Source organism: Phalaenopsis equestris, unplaced genomic scaffold (assembly GCF_001263595.1).
Source record: "Phalaenopsis equestris unplaced genomic scaffold, ASM126359v1 Scaffold000353, whole genome shotgun sequence".
Taxonomy (NCBI): Eukaryota; Viridiplantae; Streptophyta; class Magnoliopsida; order Asparagales; family Orchidaceae; genus Phalaenopsis; species Phalaenopsis equestris.
Window position 1 is genome coordinate 99,107 of NW_018164795.1, and position 19,780 is coordinate 118,886.

Genomic DNA, 19,780 nt, shown 5'->3' on the forward strand with positions numbered 1-19,780 from the left:
ATATTATATATTTATATAATATAAGTTATATAATTAATATAATATATTATTTTTATATATTAATATTAGAGATGTCAAACTAGCCCGTCGTTCGCGAACAACTCGTGTTTGAGTCGTTCGTTAAGAAACGAACACGAACAGTGACTTCACGAATAATTTTGAGCACGAGTGTATTTCAAAAAAACTAAATTTGAAATGAACCGAGCACGAACACAAGCTCTGTTTGTAACCCTGTCTGTAACAACTCTGCTTAAAGCATGGAGCCATAAACATGTATTAAAATCTTAAAACAAATTCAAACATAGCACGTGATTCTCATGCATTTACAGACCTAACACCTAAACTTTCATATTTACATACATAACACTCAAATCTTTAGCATTAAATAAAAAATTAGCATCAGTTAAATTATATTTCTTAATAATTTGACTATAATCTTGTCATATTTAGAATTCATTTGACATTCCAATTATGCACATAAAGTTTTTAAAAGCAATTTAATAGCTTGATTTGAGTTTGCTTTGACTCAGATTAGAACGATTTTAGAGCCGTGGGGTCCGTCTCGTCGAGTCGGTCAGTTTAACTGAAATTTATTGAAATCGAAGTTTCAGATGACTTTTAATCGAAGTTTGAATATTTTTTGCTTAAAAAATTATCTCGAGATCTGTACCATGCCTCAAAAAATCGTGTTGGAAGTTAAAACTCTATTGATGACATATCAATTATTATTACTATTATTCAAAAATTAGAAGTCAACCTTCCTTCTAAATTTCACAAACTATTCAAACATAATTATTTTATTATAATACACAAAACACATAAAATTGCTTAACTTTTGAAAATCTCATTTTTAATACTTAAGCAACCCAATGAGGCAATTTATTAGAGTGAAGAAAAAAAAATTATGCGCATTTACATAAACACACACAACTATTAAAATATTTACACATCTGACACTCTTAAGCGTTGGAGCCCGATTTTTCCCGCTTCTGCGTCCTAGATCGCGAAACGTTGCTTTTCCGCTCCCGCTCCTGCTTCCGTTCGCGAAGAGTTGCGCCTCCTGCCTCTTCAGTCGCACGTCATCCGCTCCCCCTTCCTATGTTGTGAAGCGTAGCATCCATTCGCTTCATCCTGTTCGTGGTAAAAAACTTCAGACGACTCTCCTTTAGTTTTAAGAAGTCACGGTGTTCTTCTTCGGTTTTCTTCAGGATAGAGGAAGTCTTCCTCTGGATAGAAGGAAGTAAAGTGCAAGAAGTAGTTCCTTGCGATGAAAGAAGAAGAAAGAAAAAGAAGAAGATTGTTCTCCATTGCCTTCTTCTTGGTGACTTGTTGCAGAAGAAAATTGAGTTTATTTCTCTTATAAGTTTATCTTCTTCGGTGTATCTCGGTGTAAAGTTTCTTCGGTGTATCTCGGTTTAGAGAGAGAAGAACAGAGAGAGAAGAAGAGAGAGAAATGAAGTGGTAGTGAGAGATTCCTCTTGTAAGTCGAGGTGATCGACTGATGCAAATTTCTCAAGTAGTAAAATCCTCTGCAACTCCATGTATGTAGGCAATTTGCTGAACCACGTAAATCCGTGTGTTCCACTTTGTTATTGTATTTTGAGTGAATTTTCTCGTTCTATTTTCGCGTCATTGATTGTTCTCCTGTTTGATTTATATATATACCACATCAACTCGTGTATACTGGTATATTCTATATCTTATCTCAACAACAGACACCTATCCGTTAGATCCCATACAAATCCTGATCGGCATAAAAAAATATCAGATTATTTTATAAACATAAATGATACGCCACCAACAAATTTTTATCATCCGACACGAATCTCGAGGCAATTTTTTGAATAAGAAACATTCAAACTTCAATTAAGAGTCATCCAAACCTCCGATTTCAGCAAACTTATAGTCAAACTGATCGGCTCGATGAGACAGACCTAATGATATGAAAGTCAGTCTAATCCAAGTCAAATCAAACCCATATCAAATCATTAAACTACTCTTGGAGGATTTCTGGAGGCATTTGAAAGGTCAAACAGATGTCGAATCTAGTGAGTTCATATTCGAATTGAGTATCTCAACAAGACGAATCCAATGAGCCCAAGATTGCTAAATTCCGACATCGTTAATGCACTCAAATATACATCAAACATCATCAGATCGAGGGAATCTCTCTGGACCGTCTGATTAAAATGGTTCATATTCGCATTAATTTGTAATCAGATCGAGGGAAGTTCTCTGGACCGTCCGATCAAAATGATTAATATTTCTGCATTAATTGCACCCAAAACACTACAGATAGAGCCCCGCCCCTCACATGAGAGGGGGAGGCTTGAGAGAGAACTTGAGGATTTGAGAAAAAACTTAAGTCCAACATCATCCCTGTCATCGTCGACCTTCATCGACCACTATCGGTCGTCGGCGACCATCGCCGACCACCGTCGATTACCGCCGACCGTCATCGACCACCGCTAACATCCGTTGACCACCACCGATCGTCGACGACAACAGCCGACCTCCGTTGACCACTGTCGACCACCGTTGATCACCGCAGACCGTCTGTTGATCACCTCCGTTGGCGACACTGTAATCTGAAAATCTAGTAACTCTTTCTCGTTTGTGGGACAAGGGACACCTGTAATTATCAACTTATAATGGATTTTTATAACTGAGACCCCGTGATTTTTTTCTTTTACGAGTTTTCCACGTAAAAACTTCTGATTTCATCACTGGTTGTTTCAATTTCATCTGAGTGTATGTTGAATCCTCGTGCAATGCTAAGATGATAATTCATTATTCTATCGCCGTGAATTTTCCAACACACATCAATAAATATTAAATATTAGACTTTAGATTCACAAATCCATAAGAATTAAACGGTTGGTACGAAAAATTCTCAAAATTCTCCACTAAAGAACAATTAACGGTGAGATGTCGCTGACATTTTCGCCCGTCTCGGAACCCAAAGAGATCTCAGTAATTTATCATTGTTTATCCCTAAATCACAAATCAATTATTAGCTAATTATACTTAATCATTCATTAAATTAATTAATCATGTCTAATAATTCCATTTAAAAAAGCTGACAAGATATCATTGATGCGTTGATGGGGAGGTGGGAAGCGGAAGAGGTATCGAGCAAAAGTTCTCAAGCTCTGAAGTAAATTATATAATTGGCGTACGGAGATTCTCAAGATAACTGCAGCTCGTGAGCTTGAGGGCCTGCTTCGGTTCGTCTTCTTCAACCTCCGCTCTAGCTGGGTTTCTTCTGCTTCTGGGGTTCAGGTCTTGGAGGTGAAGCGTGCTGAGGTTAGAATTTGGTTTAGGCAATGTTTCTATTGCGTCTTTCCTGTGCTCGTTTTCTTGTTCTGCTTTTGATTTTTGTTTTATGTTTCTGAAGCTGTTTTTGGGGGATTTTATCTTTTTATTTTGCTTTGATTAAGTATGGGGATTCATGGAGGTTGGTTTGGGAAAGGTTTTGAAAATACGCTGTTGGGGAGAAACAAGCAGCAGAAGTTTGTTTTCTTAGGTAAAATATATAGGTTTTTGTGGGGAGAAGAACTCGAAGGTTGCTATTTATTCATGACTGGAGTAATGGATGGTGTATGGAATTTATTCTTTTTTTTATTTATTGTTTGCGCTGCCTTGATTGCGTTTTCTGGTCAAGGTTTTTTGTGTTCGTGAACTTCGGATGGATTACGGATGGATTTTGACGTTTTTTTCTTCTTATTTGGGGTTAAATTGGATCAACATTTTGTGGCAGGAAGCAATTGAAATTGAAACTTTGGGATTTAGGAGATGATCCCAAGCATTTAGATTGTCCGGTACCTTTTGGAATTGGGTTTGAAATTAGTTTATCTTTGCCCTGGTTCATTCAATGCTTTGTCTAATTTTGGGGATAAGTGAGAATATAATAAAGGTGAGACAATTATGTATGGATATGTATGCTTGATTTTGCAATCAAGGAAACGTTTTATTATTCTCATTTATGAAAGTAGATGTTGTTTTTCTATTGTTTAATTAGCTTACTTGATTTTGTTAGGTCGTTCTAAATGATTAAAAATGAAAGAGGCAAAAAAATTTAATAAATGATCATGATAAGGTCCACTCTGCTTTGATTGAAGTGTTGTGGCATATTGTTATATGGTTACATTGGAGAATGTACTTAACAAATACGGCATAGTCATGTTTGATTAAAGTTCTCATAAGACTTTTTTTGTAAAAGTTTTATACAGTGCATGAACTTCTCACAAATGCGTGGGTTAGAAGGAGTTGATGTATTTGACCAAATCCTTAAATTTTTTTCCATGTGATGCTAGTAGGAGTTGATGTATTTGACCAAATCCTTAAATTTTTTGGGAGTCTCAACTTATAATGTTCATATATTAATGGAGGAAGACTTACTACTCCTAAAAGTTCTCGTTTTGTTCTCAATTCCTATTAATAGGCTATGTAAGGTAAACCCGGTGGTGAAGTTACTATTTATCTTTTAATAAAAAAAAAGATATATAATTGACTTTGGCTCAACCTATTTTATATTAAGATCAATCTCATGATTTCACCATTTTTTAGGAATTTCCTAGAAGAAAACCTATCCTTTGATTTCGCTCCATCACGGGCACGTTTAATTATGGAGCTGTCAATGAAACTCTACACATTACCTCAAAATAGGACTCACATTTTTGGCTTTAAACTTTTAGGGGGTGTTTGGCAGCACCTTTTAATAGGATTTTTCACCAAACACAAAAATGCAATGGTTATGCAAATTTATGAATTTTTGGATTTAGGGTCCCAAATTTTGCTTTCTATCCGACTTATGTCCGAATTTACTAAATTCATAGGTATGATGGATTTAATAGTTTTATGATTTACGGATTTACTAAATCTTAGTAATGCTAAATCATACTTGCAGCGAAACACCCCCTTAATTATATGTAGTAGTAACCTTACATCTCTTTTAAATGTCAGGTTTGCTTTATTCACAACTCTTTTTTGTTACAAAAAAATACCAGGAACCACTTTTTTTCTTGGTCACTACTGATCACTCTCTACTGCCTTACTTTAAATTTAGGATGTCAGAATAAGCATGCATAAATGGCTAAATAAAGTGTTAAATTTTCACTTTTGCCTTCTGTAATGATTTTGATTTGCATCCCTAGTGTTCTCTTGAAAAGATTCAAATATTTTGTGGGCTAGCGAACCCAATGATGCGTAGAATATGAAATACAATGACATTAAGCTAAAGAATTAAGTGATCATGGTTGAATTTGTTTCATTATTTGACCCTCCATCTTCTCAAATTCTCTTTTATTTCCCTCCTTCCTTCAAATCCCTGATAGCCTAAAACAAAGTGTCAAATATAGAGTAGGAGGGTTGGTGGCGAAAGAAGAAAGGGGAAGAAAAGAAACTTAAAAAGAAGTCTAAATGAAAGGCTGAAAGTATTTGTCAAGCACAATAAATTTAGAAAAGAAGAAGAGGTACAAAGGAATAATTAATGCAATTATAATGCATTCTTAGTGTATCCTTCTCACAAGAAAAAAGGGAGGGCAATTACATAAAATACACACTTCTAATGTATTTACATCTCTCACACCTGAACTTTTACATTTACAGACATAACACTCAAATTTTTAATAACACATGAAAAGTAGCACTATTACCACATTTTAAAAATGAAATACATCTTTTCATGCATATATTTAAAGTACCAAAATCCTGTATATATAAGTATGAAATTTTAGGTGTGAGATATGTAAATACATAAGAATTGTGTACTACAAATGTAAATTTCTCAAAAAAATCAGAAGATCAGCAACAAAGAGGGGAGCTAACAGGCAATAGATATTATAAGTTTCAGTTCCATGTCCTCCTTTCTCTAGGTAAAAGTGATGTTGTTGTCTCTGGCCGTTGTCATTAAATTGTTTGTACCAAGTTTTTTAAAATTCTTAATAAGCATTAGCTTTGTCCTTTTTGTGGATGACATAAATCATGAATCTCTATGCAAGCTTGTAGTCTCCTATCAAAAAAAAAAAAAAAAATTTTTTTTTTGAATGAATAACTGAAAGGAAACCTATATAAACAAGGATGTTATGAAAAACTTAGGTGCTTTGTGACTCGAATCAGGCACTGAGAAATATGAAGTTTTGCTTTTTTAAATGTCTTGTTGGGAGCCCAAATTGCTAATTATTATGATCCCAGTGATATTGAATATATGATTTGGACTTGTGTATTTTCCTGGTTGTTGGATTTCAAGGAATCACCCCAAATGAATCCCACTTAGCTATGTCTAATGCAAATTATCATTATTTTTGATGTTGTACTGCTCATTTTCTATTTAGCAAAAATAATGAGGAAATTTCTTTTCTCTTGAAAATTCATTAAATATATGGCTGATTATTTGTGGTTTTTTGTTTTTCAGTTGGCTCGAAGAAGCACCAGTGAGTCTCTTTTACCTGGTTTCAGTTGCTTGGGGGCTTGGCAGCCAGATGCTGCTTGGAATATGGAGAAGAGGCATTGTACTACTTGCTTTCCTATTCTCACATTCTCTAGGTACCCAAATATAACTTCTTATTTTTGGAAGTAGGAATTTCTTTCAAAATTTCTCGTAATTTTATTTTATTTGATTTTTATATTGAAGAACTTCCCATATTTCCTACTTTGTAATATGAATCTAGAATAAATAATAATATTGGCTATTTTTTTTTTAAAAAAAACATAGATGAAAAAGATGCCTAGATTAATGTGGAAAACTCTAGACAAAAATAATTAAGGGCAGGGAAAAAGAATTCGCTAGGAGAAAATTGTCAAAATGGTCTCTTGACTCTTTATATGGGATCCCTTCAGTCTCAAAATTTATAAAGTGTTAATTTTACCCCCCATATGTTTAAAATATAGGCTATAATAGTCTAGGTGAAGGGTTATTTTAATTTCAATTAAAAGAATATAAGCATTAATTTGATATTTTTATAAACTTTAAAACTAAAATGACCCCATATGAAAAAAAGAAAGTACAAGTGGAGTGGTGGCTCATATGCGTGCGCGTGGGCGCCATTTTGGAGCTGTAGCCCCCACATATTAATTGATTCTAGGATTGGGCCTCAAAATATGTCGCACCATAACATTTCAATCTAAGCTTAACAGAACTAGAACTAAAATAACAAATCCTAACAGAATCTCTGAAATACAATTCATTCTCCAAACCACCAATTTTCACCTGTATCTCTCTTCTGTGATACCTTAAAACTGGTATTTTTAACTTCACTTCACTCTTTGAATAACTAATGATCTATTCCTTTGGCTCTCTTCTTCCACAGGTTCATTTGTTGGAATCAATATCGGCACTGATATATCCGATTTGCCATCCCCATCAACCATCGTCTCCATCCTCCAAGCTCAAAATATCAACCATGTTCGTCTCTTCGACGCTGACCACCAACTACTAACCGCCCTCTCAAACACCGGAATTGAGGTCATGGTCGGCGTCCCCAACCACCAGCTGCCACAAATAGGCGAATCAAGATCAGCCGCCGCAGATTGGATAAACAAAAACATTGCACCCTATCTTCCCGGAACTAACATCACTTACATATCTGTAGGAAACGAAGCTCTCACCTCAGTTCCCAGCTCTGCTCCGCTTCTCGTTCTCGCCATGCAGTTCATCCATTCCGCTCTTCTCGCCGCCAATCTCGACTCTCAGATCCACGTCTCGAGCCCCCATTCCATAAACGTGATTCCCCAATCCTTCCCCCCTTCCACTGCCACATTCAATTCCACCCTAAACTCCATAATGTATCAGCATCTCCAGTTCTTGAAGAACACGGGCTCCTCCTTCATGTTAAACGCTCAGCCATACTACCTCTACTCGAAAGCGAACGGCATCTACCCCATCGATTACGCGCTTTTTCGTGCCCTAGATCCCGACAATCAGATTTTGGATCCCAACACGCTTTTGAGCTACACGAACATGTTCGACACCATGGTTGATGCCGCTTACTATTCCATGCAAGCGCTCAATTTCACCGGCATTCCGGTTATCGTGACGGAGTCCGGTTGGCCGTCGAGCGGCGGCGACAACGAATCCGACGCCAATGTTGACAACGCATTGGCATACAATACGAATCTTATACATCACGTGCTGAACAATTCCGGCACGCCGAGCCGCCGGAAAACGCCGATTAATGCTTATATCTATGAATTGTTCAATGAAGATCTTAGGGCTGGGCCTCCTTCGGAGAAGAACTGGGGTGTATTTTTTTCGAATGAAACGGCTGTGTATTCTCTGAGCTTTGCGGGTGGGAGTGATAATGGCACGAGCTCGCCGGGGTTGCCGGGTGTTTTCTGTGTGGCGAAGTCGAGCGCGAGCACGAAGGATTTGGAGCGAGGGCTTGATTGGGCTTGCGGATCTGGTGGGGCGAACTGTAGTTTAATCCAGCCGGGGCAGCCGTGTTATGAATCCGGCAACCTTTTCGCTGTTGCTTCCTATGCTTATAATGATTATTACCATAGAACTCAGGGAAGTGGCGGAACTTGCAATTTTGGCGGCACCGCCATGATTACAGCAAATGATCCCAGTAAGTTATCTATCATATTTTTTTCTTTTTTGACGGGGAAGGTGTATTTACAAACATACCTCACAATTCGAATGCATTTAGTGGCTAACACCTAAACTTTACGTATTTTGGATTTACACACCCCAAATATTTCGCATCACATCAAAATAGGCTTATTTTAACTTTTTAAAAGTGAAATACATTTTTTTTTTAATTGCTAGATAAGGTGACATGTATATAAAAATTGAAATTTTTAAGATATGTAAATGTATAGGAATTAAATGATATGTTTGTAAGTCTTCCCCTTTTTTTTTTTACATTATATATATTTGGCTGTTAGATATGGGGCATTTACATGCATACAAAATAATTGCCATGCATTTATATATCTAACACCTAATCTTTCATATTTAGATACATAACCCTAAAAAAATTATCATCACATACAAAGTATCACTATTGTTAACTTGTTAAAAGTGGAATACACCTGATCATGTATAGGTTTATGACATCAAAATCTTATAAATGTAGATATTAAACTTTACTTTTTAGATTTGTATATATGTAAGAATTGTGTGGTATGTAAATTTTAATGTGTGTATATATATATATATATATATATATATATATATCTATATGTGTGTGTGTGTGTGTGTGATCCCGTACATTTCATATATATAAATGTTAGAATCTTCTTTGGATGTGAGATCCCGTACATTTCGTGGACTCATACAACTCAAGAGATATCTTTAAAGAGGAGTGAGAAGAAATTGAGGGACTCAGAGTTTTTTTTTAGGATGCAGGATCGAGAGAGTGAGAAAGAGCCTCCCTCTTTCGTCCTTATTTATTTGCCCAAGATCCTATATACCCGTGCACGGGTATAGAAAATAATCATAAAATTAGTTTATTGCCTATGAAGTGCGAAGCCTGAGCAAATTCATTGTCGAGAATATTGTTGATATGGAGTATCATATTGTTAATAAATAGCAGCATGTATGCTGACAAATGGGAATTCTCTTCCTTCTGCCTCAGAGAGCTGCTTGTCGAGCTCGGTGGTGTAGTCAGGTAGTTATCAACAAGTTTGGTGAAAAAATTCAACTAGCTCGTATGAGTATGGTTAGAACTTGCGTAATATAGACAAGTTTGACTGTAATTACTCACTTGAAAATTGAGGTATAATAGATCCGTTCTAAGAAACTCTTTGGAATGTTGACGTACTTCAGAGGTTTTCGCAGAATCCTTCCGAACACTAAAGAGCTCTACAATTTGTCACTTCCAAAGATACGACAAATGAGTATATGATCGATATGGTCAGCCTCAGATCACTAAATATATAGCTGGTGGGTTCAATCCATTTATCCCATGAGACCCATCTAATATTTGGGCTTTCTTGTTGCTTAAAACCCTATATATATATATGTCAAAGTTTTGAGAAAAATAGGCTAAATTCTGAATAGGCTCAATTGCCTTTTCTCTTTGCTTTCATTCCATTAAATAACAATCTTATAATCAATTTTAGGTACAAAATAAAGTGCATATAATCTATTTTAGGTAACTTAATAATATATATTCCTAATCTAAATATTCAACTAAATGGGAAATAAATCAGAATAAAGATATTGGAAATAATGAAGCTCCTAATTATAGAAAACTCCTAATTCTGCTGTCTGATTTCCGTCCTTCCTGATTGACATGTCACCTCAAATTGATGTTGGCTGATCAGGAAACATCAATTTGCTAACAAGAAGCTCATAACATTGTCGGGGCCAAAAATCCTCAAGCTACCAAAGTCGAGAGTGTCAAAGCCTGAGATTGCCGAAGCCTAAGAATGTCGTAGCCAGAGAGTATCGAAACCTAAGAATGCCGAAGCCAGAGAGTGCCGAAGCACGAGAGGCCGAAGCTTGAGATTGCCGAAGCTCGAGATTGCCGAATCTCAAGAGTGCCGAAGCCCAAGAGTGTCGAAGCCCGAGAGACCGAAGCCTAAGAGTGTCAAAGCACGAGAGGCCAAAGGTTAAGAGTGCCGAAGCTTGAGAGGCCGAAACCCAAGAATGTTGAAGCTCAAAAGTGTCGATGCCCGAAGCTGAAGCGGATGAAGCGAAGCATAAGAAGCAGTCGATGATGCCACTGAAGCAGCGATGCCTAGTAAAGAAGATCTGAATCAGACGAATGATGATACAAACATAGCATCCCTTTTCAACCCAAGGATCTTTAATTTTCATAATGAATGGATTTTGCACTTTAGAATAAGTTCCATCTCTTGGCGAGCCATCTCTTGGCGAGCAGACCCTACGACATTTATCTGCCTGTCGAGCAAGTCTGATCTTCTTCAAGATAAATTTTTTTTCTTTTTCACCTTGTTCTTTCAAAAATGAGACATTATGCTTTTAGAAACCTTTTCACGGAGTACCATCCAGCAGTATGCGGAGGATAAGTAGCATCTGCAAGCGGAGCCAACCCTGAGGACGTTGTCGGCAATGGTTTTGCAGGAGCGGCAACATCCATGGATGGGAATCGAGGCTTGCGGAGGAGAGAGGCGCAGTTGTGACAGTAGAGAAACCCTTGGCGGAAAAACGTGGTGCTCCAGATCTTACGTTAAATCTCGTAGGTAGTCGATCGTGAGGGCTCTTCAAAACGAACCCCAGCCCGATCCCATCTTGGCGGCAACATTGCAGTACTTCTTTTTGAGACGGCGTTGTTTCTCCGCGATCTGGTTCTTATTGAAATCGAACTGTAGCCGAGCCGAATCTCGTTGAAGAAGGGTCCCGTGTCATCCTAGTAGTTGGCGTGCGTCGTTCCCCTCTTCGACGTAAACTCCAAAAATCCCTGTAAGACCTTCATCTCGTCTGCGCGAGTCCACAACTTCTGAAACATCCGTCGGGATTCCTCTCCTCCAATTGTATTGGCGATTTGCCGATGGATGTGGTCGTTGATGTCGATCATTTCCTCGCTATTAGTGACTTCGTCGTCTTCTGCGGCGGGATCGTCCTCTCCGGCGGAGGCCATGGTTGTGGTGCGGGGTTTTAGACAAAGCAAACGAGCGAGAATCAAGACAAAGAAATATTTCCTCCTTCTTGACGTTCCTCCAATAACTACCGGTGGCTAGGGGAAAAACTTGGCTCTAATACCATGCCAAAGTTTTGAGAAAAATAGACTAAATTCTGAATAGGCTTAATTGTCTTTTCCCTTTGCTTTCATTCCATTAAATAACAATCTTACAATCTATTTTAGGTTTAAAATAAAGTGCATATAATCTATTTTAGGTAATATAATAATACATATTCCTAATCTAAATATTCAGCTAAAAGGAAAATAAAGCCCTCCTCTCTTAGTTTATATATATATATATATATATATATATATATATATATATATATATGATCCTAAAAGCATTCCTTTCTTCAAAAACCCTTTTGAAGATTTACATACATACCATAATTCTTTATGTATTTCCATATGTAAGACTAATGCTTTAATTTTTAAATACATGCCACCTTACCTAATGCATGAAAATGTGTATTTCACATTTGAATACTTAAAATAGTGGTATTTTTAATTTGAGATGAAAGATTTGCGTTGTATAAATTTAAAAAGAGTAAAGCTTAGATGTTAGACATGTAAATACGTATGAATAATCTTTTCTGTCATTCTACTCATTAACTAACCACGTCCCATTCTTGCTACAGGCCACGGCTCTTGCATATTTGCAGGAAGGTAAGGAAGAAACAGAATTCTAGCAATTTATATTTTTATGTCAAAACATCTTCTCCCAAATAAATCCATATTTATTTCGAATTCTCCGTTCAGCGCTACGACGAACTCGACAGCGAGCAATGGCGCGGCATCGGACTCCGGCTCTATCGCCGGTTTTGAAAGACGGCATGCATTTTCAACAGGCTATCTCGCTCTGGTGATGCTGCTCATTTTCTTCTGCTGCTAGTCTCTTACTGATACAGCTGCGTCAATTTTTTGTAAGAAACTACAAAAGCCTCTCTTTTGAAATGTTCATAATTTCTGGCTGTTTGGTTCCATTTAGTGTTAGGTTAGGGAGGTTGTTTATGAGGGGTGTGATTGAAATTTTAGCAATTTTGCAGCTGTACATCATTTCTGTTTTGTTAAGTTTGTAGGGTAAGCATATACTATTTATCAAATAATGTTAATTTTTTTCTTATGATTTTATTGATTTCGAGTCAAATGATCGAATACCACGAAATTAAAAAAGGGAGAATTGCGTGCCTACCGTCAGAAACATTGATCTTTACAAACTAAACTAAGCACCTTGTGATTTTTTTTGAACTATCGAATTGATTTATTTACACGTGTCACGGTTGAATTATCGAGAATTTGATAAAAATGAAAAATATGAGTTGGGATTTTACCATGAATTTTGATATTAGAGTGAGACTTTGAAAAATGATTGATTTGTCAATAACAAGTTTCTTCCCCCCAAATAAATGGGGGCATTTACATACATAACACCAAATTCCTATGTATTTATATCATATGTAACATTTTTTTTTAATATATCTATTTATACCACCCAAATCTTTCATATTACATAAAAATATTTCTATCTCGACTTTTAGAAAGTGAAATACAATTTTTCATGATGAAGAAAAAATATTACCTCAGGAGTACTGATGCATCAGTACTCCTGAGGTAATATTTTTTCTTCATGCACAGGTAAGGTCATATAGGTAAAAAATGAAGTTTAGGTGTTGGACATGTCAATACATGGGAATTTGTGGCATGTATGCAAATCTTCCAACAATAATAATAATCAAGGAACAATTCTACAGAGGACTCAAAGGAGCAAGCAGAGAGGATTGAACTTCAAAATTATTTTTCATGAGAATTGTCATATTTTGCTGTATTATGATAAAATGTTTAATTATTTATTTCAGCATTTAAGAATTGTGGGATGAATACATCATGTGGCTGGTGAAATTTAATAAATTATTGATTTAATCAATGAGTTGTGAATGAACTAATGCGCTCGATGAACAACTCGAATTCGACTCGATTAAAACCCGATCATGTTCGTTCAGATTAGTAAATAGATAAGCTTGAACAATTTTTGAAAGCTCGAAGCTTAAATGAATTGAATATGAACATAATCAAACTTGTTCATTTGTGTTCATGAAAAAGTTTGTTTGTTGTTCAATAAGTTACTTGTTAAGTATTTGATATTAAATTTAATGATAGCTGGTATATTATTTAAATAAAATTTAATTAGTTATAATTTATTTAATTATATATTTAATAGTGCTATATTATTATATTAATAATATTTTTAGTTTAATTGTTAATTATATATTTAAGTTGTAATTGATTAATAAAACAATAAGTGAAGGGTGATCTTGAATGAGAATATAATTTAAAGAGTGCCATAAAAAAATTTCTCTTGTAGAGTTTTCATAACCTTAAATGTAATAACGAGTTCATTTTATTTGATACCAACCTGCAATTACTAACGAAATTAATATAAATAGTCTTATTGTTATTCTTTTATTAATAATATGATTTAGTGAATGATCATCCCTATAACTTTTATGATTAGTTTACTTTTTCTACTTACAAAATTTGAATTATGGTCGAATCAAGCGTCTCAACAAGACTAAATCCAACGAGCCCAAGATCGCTCAATTCCGATATTATTAAGACATTCAAATATTTATAAATGAAATTGAAGTCCAGCATCACTTCTGTCACCGTCGAACGTCGTCGACCATCTCCAACCGCATCGACCACCGTCGACTGCCGTCAATCTCCACCTGAGGGTAGCCGCCGATCGCTATCGTCACCGCTCGCAACAAGTTCATCTACATATCGACGTTGTAATTCAGAAGACTTGGTAACACTTCCCGCCTGTGGGACAAGGGGAGACTGTAATTATCGACTCATAGTGTATCTCTTCTACTGTGCTAGACCCCGTGATTTTTTCTCTTTTCGGATTTTCCACGTGAAAACTTCTAGTATCTCAACCGCTTGTTTCTTTCATCTGAGTGTGTTGAATTCCCATGCAATGCTAAGACGATAATTCATTAATCTAACACAGTAAATTTTCTAGCACGCATCACATGTAAATATAAAAATTTTCATGTTAATATATAAGAATTATGTGATATGTATGTACATATCCAATTGCTTCATGTAGTGATGATAACAGTCACTAGCAAGAAACCTAGAGTTGCCAACAACATGATGGTTGTGATCAGTAATACAAGGACGGCCGCGATGACTATGGTATATATATATATATATATATATATAGTTAAGGAGTTAGATATGTGAATTGAGTGGTATGTACGGAAGAAATCTTCCTTTTTCTTAATTATTTCTCTATTATGACCGCATTTAACTAAGTCACCAAATATAAGCCACCTAAAAATTTAATCATCTCATTTAGCCCTGATAGAATTTAATATTCATTTTAGTGTTAAGTGTAAAATCCTTTGATAATTTATAAGAATAAATTCGTGTCATGTTAGATGTTAGCTATCGCTGTCAACCGCCACCACCGTTATATAAGATGATGATTACAAAAGTCTACATTTCCCTCCCATTTGAAAAGTCAGAATTACAAAAGTTGAATCTTTGGTGTTAGTTCTTATGAGTGGCTAAAAATGCTGAAAAGTAACAAATAGTAATAGGTGTTGGTGGTGATTAACAATCTAGTGATGATGGTCACTAGCATCGGTTGATGGTAGGAGATTAAGATTGGGTGATTACGAACATATGGGTCGCTTTAGAAGATTAATGATGAGCAAACGAGAAAAATTATGTGTCGCTTTAGAAGATGAATGATGAGCAAAAGAGAAAAATTGTCAGTGATGATCAGTGATGTTTGTTATTTGGTAAAGCTTTTGAATTGTTTAAATCTTAGAACTCGCTCATGAAGTCCCCTTCAATTGTTCAATGAAGGCTTATTATAGGTTTCCTTTTCCTTCTTTTTTTGTGGCATCTTGGTTATTGGTTATTTTTTGTCAAAAATCCCAAACACTTCCTTAGATGATCAATAATATTTTTTTCTTAAATATTTGATATATTTTTTAGTATTTGGGTGTTTTAATGATGTAAATATGTGGTGTTGTTGGGCTCACTACAAGTCACTTACATATGCAATTTTATAACTTTGCTAAAACTTGAAATAGCAATTGAATGTCTTTTTTGTTGACATCAATTTTAAATATAAATAAAACTTTTTCTTAACAACAACATACATTAATATGTTATTAATTTAGGCTTAGCTACATTAAGTTCAAATCAGACCAAACTTTATTAATCATTCAACCAAAATTCAAAGTCCATTAAAAATGTAAGATTCTTTTCTCGTTGAATGATATTAAACTATTAGGTAAAACATAATTGTTGCGCAATACAATTTGGAAAACAAAATCACAGAATAAACAAACAAGTCAAATACAGTGTAAATTACATGGTTCGACACAAATCCACAAAGTCCATACATGTATATAGGGAGAGGTTATTCCACTATCAACATGTGGGAATAAAACAAAAATCGATTGAATTAGGGTTATAACTCAACACACACAAATCTTCCATAACCCCTCATATAAATAAGAGAGTATTAAGGTGTACAAATTTGAAATATTTGAAATATAGGAAATATCATACATTTAGATCTTTTCAAATTAGATTTCACAATATAGAAAAATGATATAACTAGATGTCCCAAAACTAGGTTATCTAATGTCAATCTTCATAATATAAACACTTCCTAATTTACAAATGTTAGATTTAATATTTTCCATAACAATCCCCACCTTATCTCTCGTTTCCATATAAGTGGGAATGATCAAAATGAGATTCAACATGTAATGACTGCACCAGGATCGTTGTCTATGTACCTGAATGAATCAAGCTCTGAGTAGTTCTTCAAAATGACAGAATAGACATTTAATCATGAGCCTGGATGGTCACCAAACTTTTATATCAGGTGAAATTCTGGATTGATAGTATATTTGTGAGTTTGTCAGCTGGATTCTTCTTTGTATTTATCTTCTTCTACAACATATTACCATTATTAATCAAGTCCCAAACAAAGTATTACCTCGCATCAATGTGCTTGGTACATGCACGATAAATTGAATCTTGAGCAACAACCATAATTTCATTCAGTATACTACGCTAAAGATAATAAGATTGTGATGAACTCCCATCATAAAAATTAGTGCACCATGATATATCTTTAAAACTGCTGCATCAATACATACATTGTAGCCCTTGTCCATTACGACATCAACTTATAAGAAATTATTCTTGTTATCTGAAACATAACTAACATCGGTCAGCTCCCTCACACTACTATCAGGAACCTTAATAAAAATGTTGCCTATCAATAGTACAACAAAATTGATTGTTGCCTACAATCACTACATAACTATCCAGCTTATTATATGTATAGACCCACTCTCGATGGAAACAAAGATGATAGGTAACACATGTGTCTAGAATTCAACATGAATCATTTGTATATAAATTGTGAGAAATTGCAGATAATGATATATCTAAATCCGTCCCGTCACTCCTCTCCACAATGTAGTTGGATTTCACATAAGAGGTAACTCTAATTTTCTTTTCCTTCTCCTTCAACTTTGAATAATTTATCTTCTAATGGCGAGTCTCCAAATAGACAGTACATTGATTTTTTTTAAGATTGTGCCACACTTTTGAAAAATAGCACAACCGTCACTTTTATTTGTCAAATTCTTCTTCTTCTCAGCTCTACCACATTGGAGTATATGTGCCCCAACCAACTCCATTTTTAATGACTCTGTGCCCCTTCGAAGGAACTCATGGTTCACTAGTGTCTTAGACACCTTATCATAATTCAAGACATCCTTCTCATGAATGAGTGTCATCGTGAAGTTTTTGTAGTCATGTGAGAGAAAATTCAATAAAAGAAGTGTCTTATCTTCATCTTTAACCCCTTCATCCAGATTTATCAAATTTGTCAAAAGCTTTATAAAATAATTCAAGTGGTCATAAATCGTAAGCCTGCATCTCATCTGAAACTTGTAGAATCAGTGATTCATATGAGCACAATTCTCCATGCTCTTCGTAAGATATTTGTTCTCCAAATTTCTCCATAATTTTCCCACAAAAGACTTCATCATCATCTCATATTTAATCTCCTAAAATGAACATTTTTAAATCAAGCCACAAGCACTTTGGTTCATCTTCAACTAATCTTTTTCTAACGTCTCTCCAAAATGTTCATCGTTCAACTAATCTCTTTTTAACGTCTCTCCAAAATGTTCATCGCTATGACAAAAACTTTCTTTAGATTTAAAGAGCGCAATGCATCAATCAACTCACACTACTGCATGTTAAATATGTATTTTCCATCAAATTTCATCACCCTGATCTTCATAGGATGCTCAATCACCTGACAAATCAATGTCTTTTCCACCATTGTGGTGGATGTTGAAGCACCTGATGATATGTTATTATCCATGGCACCACTAGATCTTGTAGCTTAACTTTTTTCAATCTATTTGTATTGCATCCATGACTATAATGGAATCGCAGCTGTCTGTCACTACATTCGCCAATTCGGTAGTGATAAAATTTTTTTAGTATAACAATGAAGAAAATAAATTCACACAACAAACAAACAACCAAACACAATATGACTTACATGATGGTTAACACAAATCAACTTTCATCCATGGGGAGAGGTTATTCCACTATCAACATGTGAAGGGAAAAGAAAAAGGACCAAATTTGGGTTACAATTCAACACACACGAATTCTTCATAATCTCTCATACAAATAAGAGAAGATTAAAATATACAAATTAGAAATATTTACAATATAAGAAAAATCATATATTTAGACCTCTTCATATTAGGTTTCATAATATAGGAAGATCAAGTACTTAGATCACCCCAAATTAAGTTATATAATATCAATCTTCCTAATATGCACACCTCCTAATTTACAATCATTAAATTTTAATACTTTTCATAGCAATAACAATCATACAAATATACAAAACTTTATGTAGCTCAATCAACTAAGACACATGCTCTATAAAATTTTGGCTATTTATAGAAGTTGGCTAGTGTCTCATCATGCATTAAAAATTTAGAGATTTTGTCATATGGAAATAGTTCTTTTAATTTTTTTAAGCAACCATTATCTTCTATAATTAGAAGTAAGAAAAAAAATACATTGACATACATACCACACAATTCTTATGTATTTACGCATATCTAACTTCTAACTTCAAAGTGGAATAAATGTAAAATAATCAGAGTTTAGGGGATAAATATGTAAAACACATAGGAATTATGTGATATGTATGTAAATCATCCAAATACTTAAAGATAAGGCAACTTGACTTTTGAAGCACATGTAAGAAATGTGACCATTTTTTAGAATGTTGAAAAGGAGTTAAATTGAATATGAATAAGGAATATTAAGTATATATTTTTTCTTGCAAAATTTTTAGATTTTATATTCATGATTGCTTAAACTTTGAAATGGAATAGAGTAATAAAACATTATACATGCTTTATTTCAGGTAAAAATATATACAAAATAAAATAAAAATAAAAATAAACTAAAAAATTAAAAGTGATTTAAAATGGCCTCTTTGTTTTCAAGTATAAAATAGGTCATAAATTATATATGGATTGTTTTGTTTTTTTTTTATTGGATTTATTTAAATTATTGGGGGTGGAATGTTGAGTGTTGTATTAATAATATAAATAATACATTTCAATATTTTTACTAATTAAGTTAGTGGTCATCCTCATATATTTACTAGAATATAAATTTTATGACTATAACTGTCTAAGAAAATACATCTATATATTTAATCTAAATGTTCATTTGGTCAATTACAATTTCTATCTTCTAACAACCATATGGGCCTTCATACCTTGAGTGAGTACCTATTTGCTTAAGATGGAAATATCATGTTATATTATCTAAAAACAACAATTGCTTAATTCATTATCTCTTTAAATAATAATTTAAAATTTATAACCATATATTATTTTTACTGACAGTCAAACTATTCGAAGCACTTAAGAAGGAATGGCCAAAGGCTATTATACGAGTATCCCCGATACGCAAACAATTCGAGTATCACGCTCTCCATGGGGGGGAATCGAACTCCAGACCAGAGAGAACTTACAACTGATAAACAGATGGCCGAACAACTGATCTGAGTATGAGACGCGTGTAATATATATATATATATA

At 34.6% G+C, this 19,780-nt stretch overlaps 1 protein-coding gene across 2 annotated transcripts; it reads left to right on the forward strand.

The window, feature by feature from the left end:
• The first annotated feature begins 3,115 nt into the window (after window positions 1–3,115).
• LOC110026163 (glucan endo-1,3-beta-glucosidase 4-like) lies at window positions 3,116–12,694 on the forward strand. 2 transcript variants are annotated; one of them, XM_020727006.1, is made up of 5 exons: window positions 3,116–3,306; window positions 6,416–6,546; window positions 7,311–8,567; window positions 12,230–12,257; window positions 12,351–12,693. In XM_020727006.1, the coding sequence occupies exons 2-5, from the start codon at window positions 6,483–6,485 to the stop codon at window positions 12,481–12,483; spliced, it is 1,482 nt and encodes a 493-aa protein (XP_020582665.1). In that variant the 5' UTR covers window positions 3,116–3,306; window positions 6,416–6,482; the 3' UTR covers window positions 12,484–12,693. The 2 variants fall into 2 exon arrangements, with proteins under 2 accessions (XP_020582665.1, XP_020582666.1); XM_020727007.1 differs by having other exon boundaries at window positions 3,197–3,291; window positions 12,351–12,694.
• Window positions 12,695–19,780: the final 7,086 nt, after the last annotated feature.

Bases quoted from the DNA above. Each gene is read 5' to 3' on its own strand.
- LOC110026163 (XM_020727006.1), top strand. From the start codon at position 6,483: ATGCTGCTTGGAATATGGAGAAGAGGCATTGTACTACTTGCTTTCCTA. The intron at 8,568-12,229 runs GTAAGTTATCTA...TTCTTGCTACAG, and splicing joins GATTACAGCAAATGATCCCA to GCCACGGCTCTTGCATATTT. The intron at 12,258-12,350 runs GTAAGGAAGAAA...TTCTCCGTTCAG, and splicing joins TCTTGCATATTTGCAGGAAG to CGCTACGACGAACTCGACAG.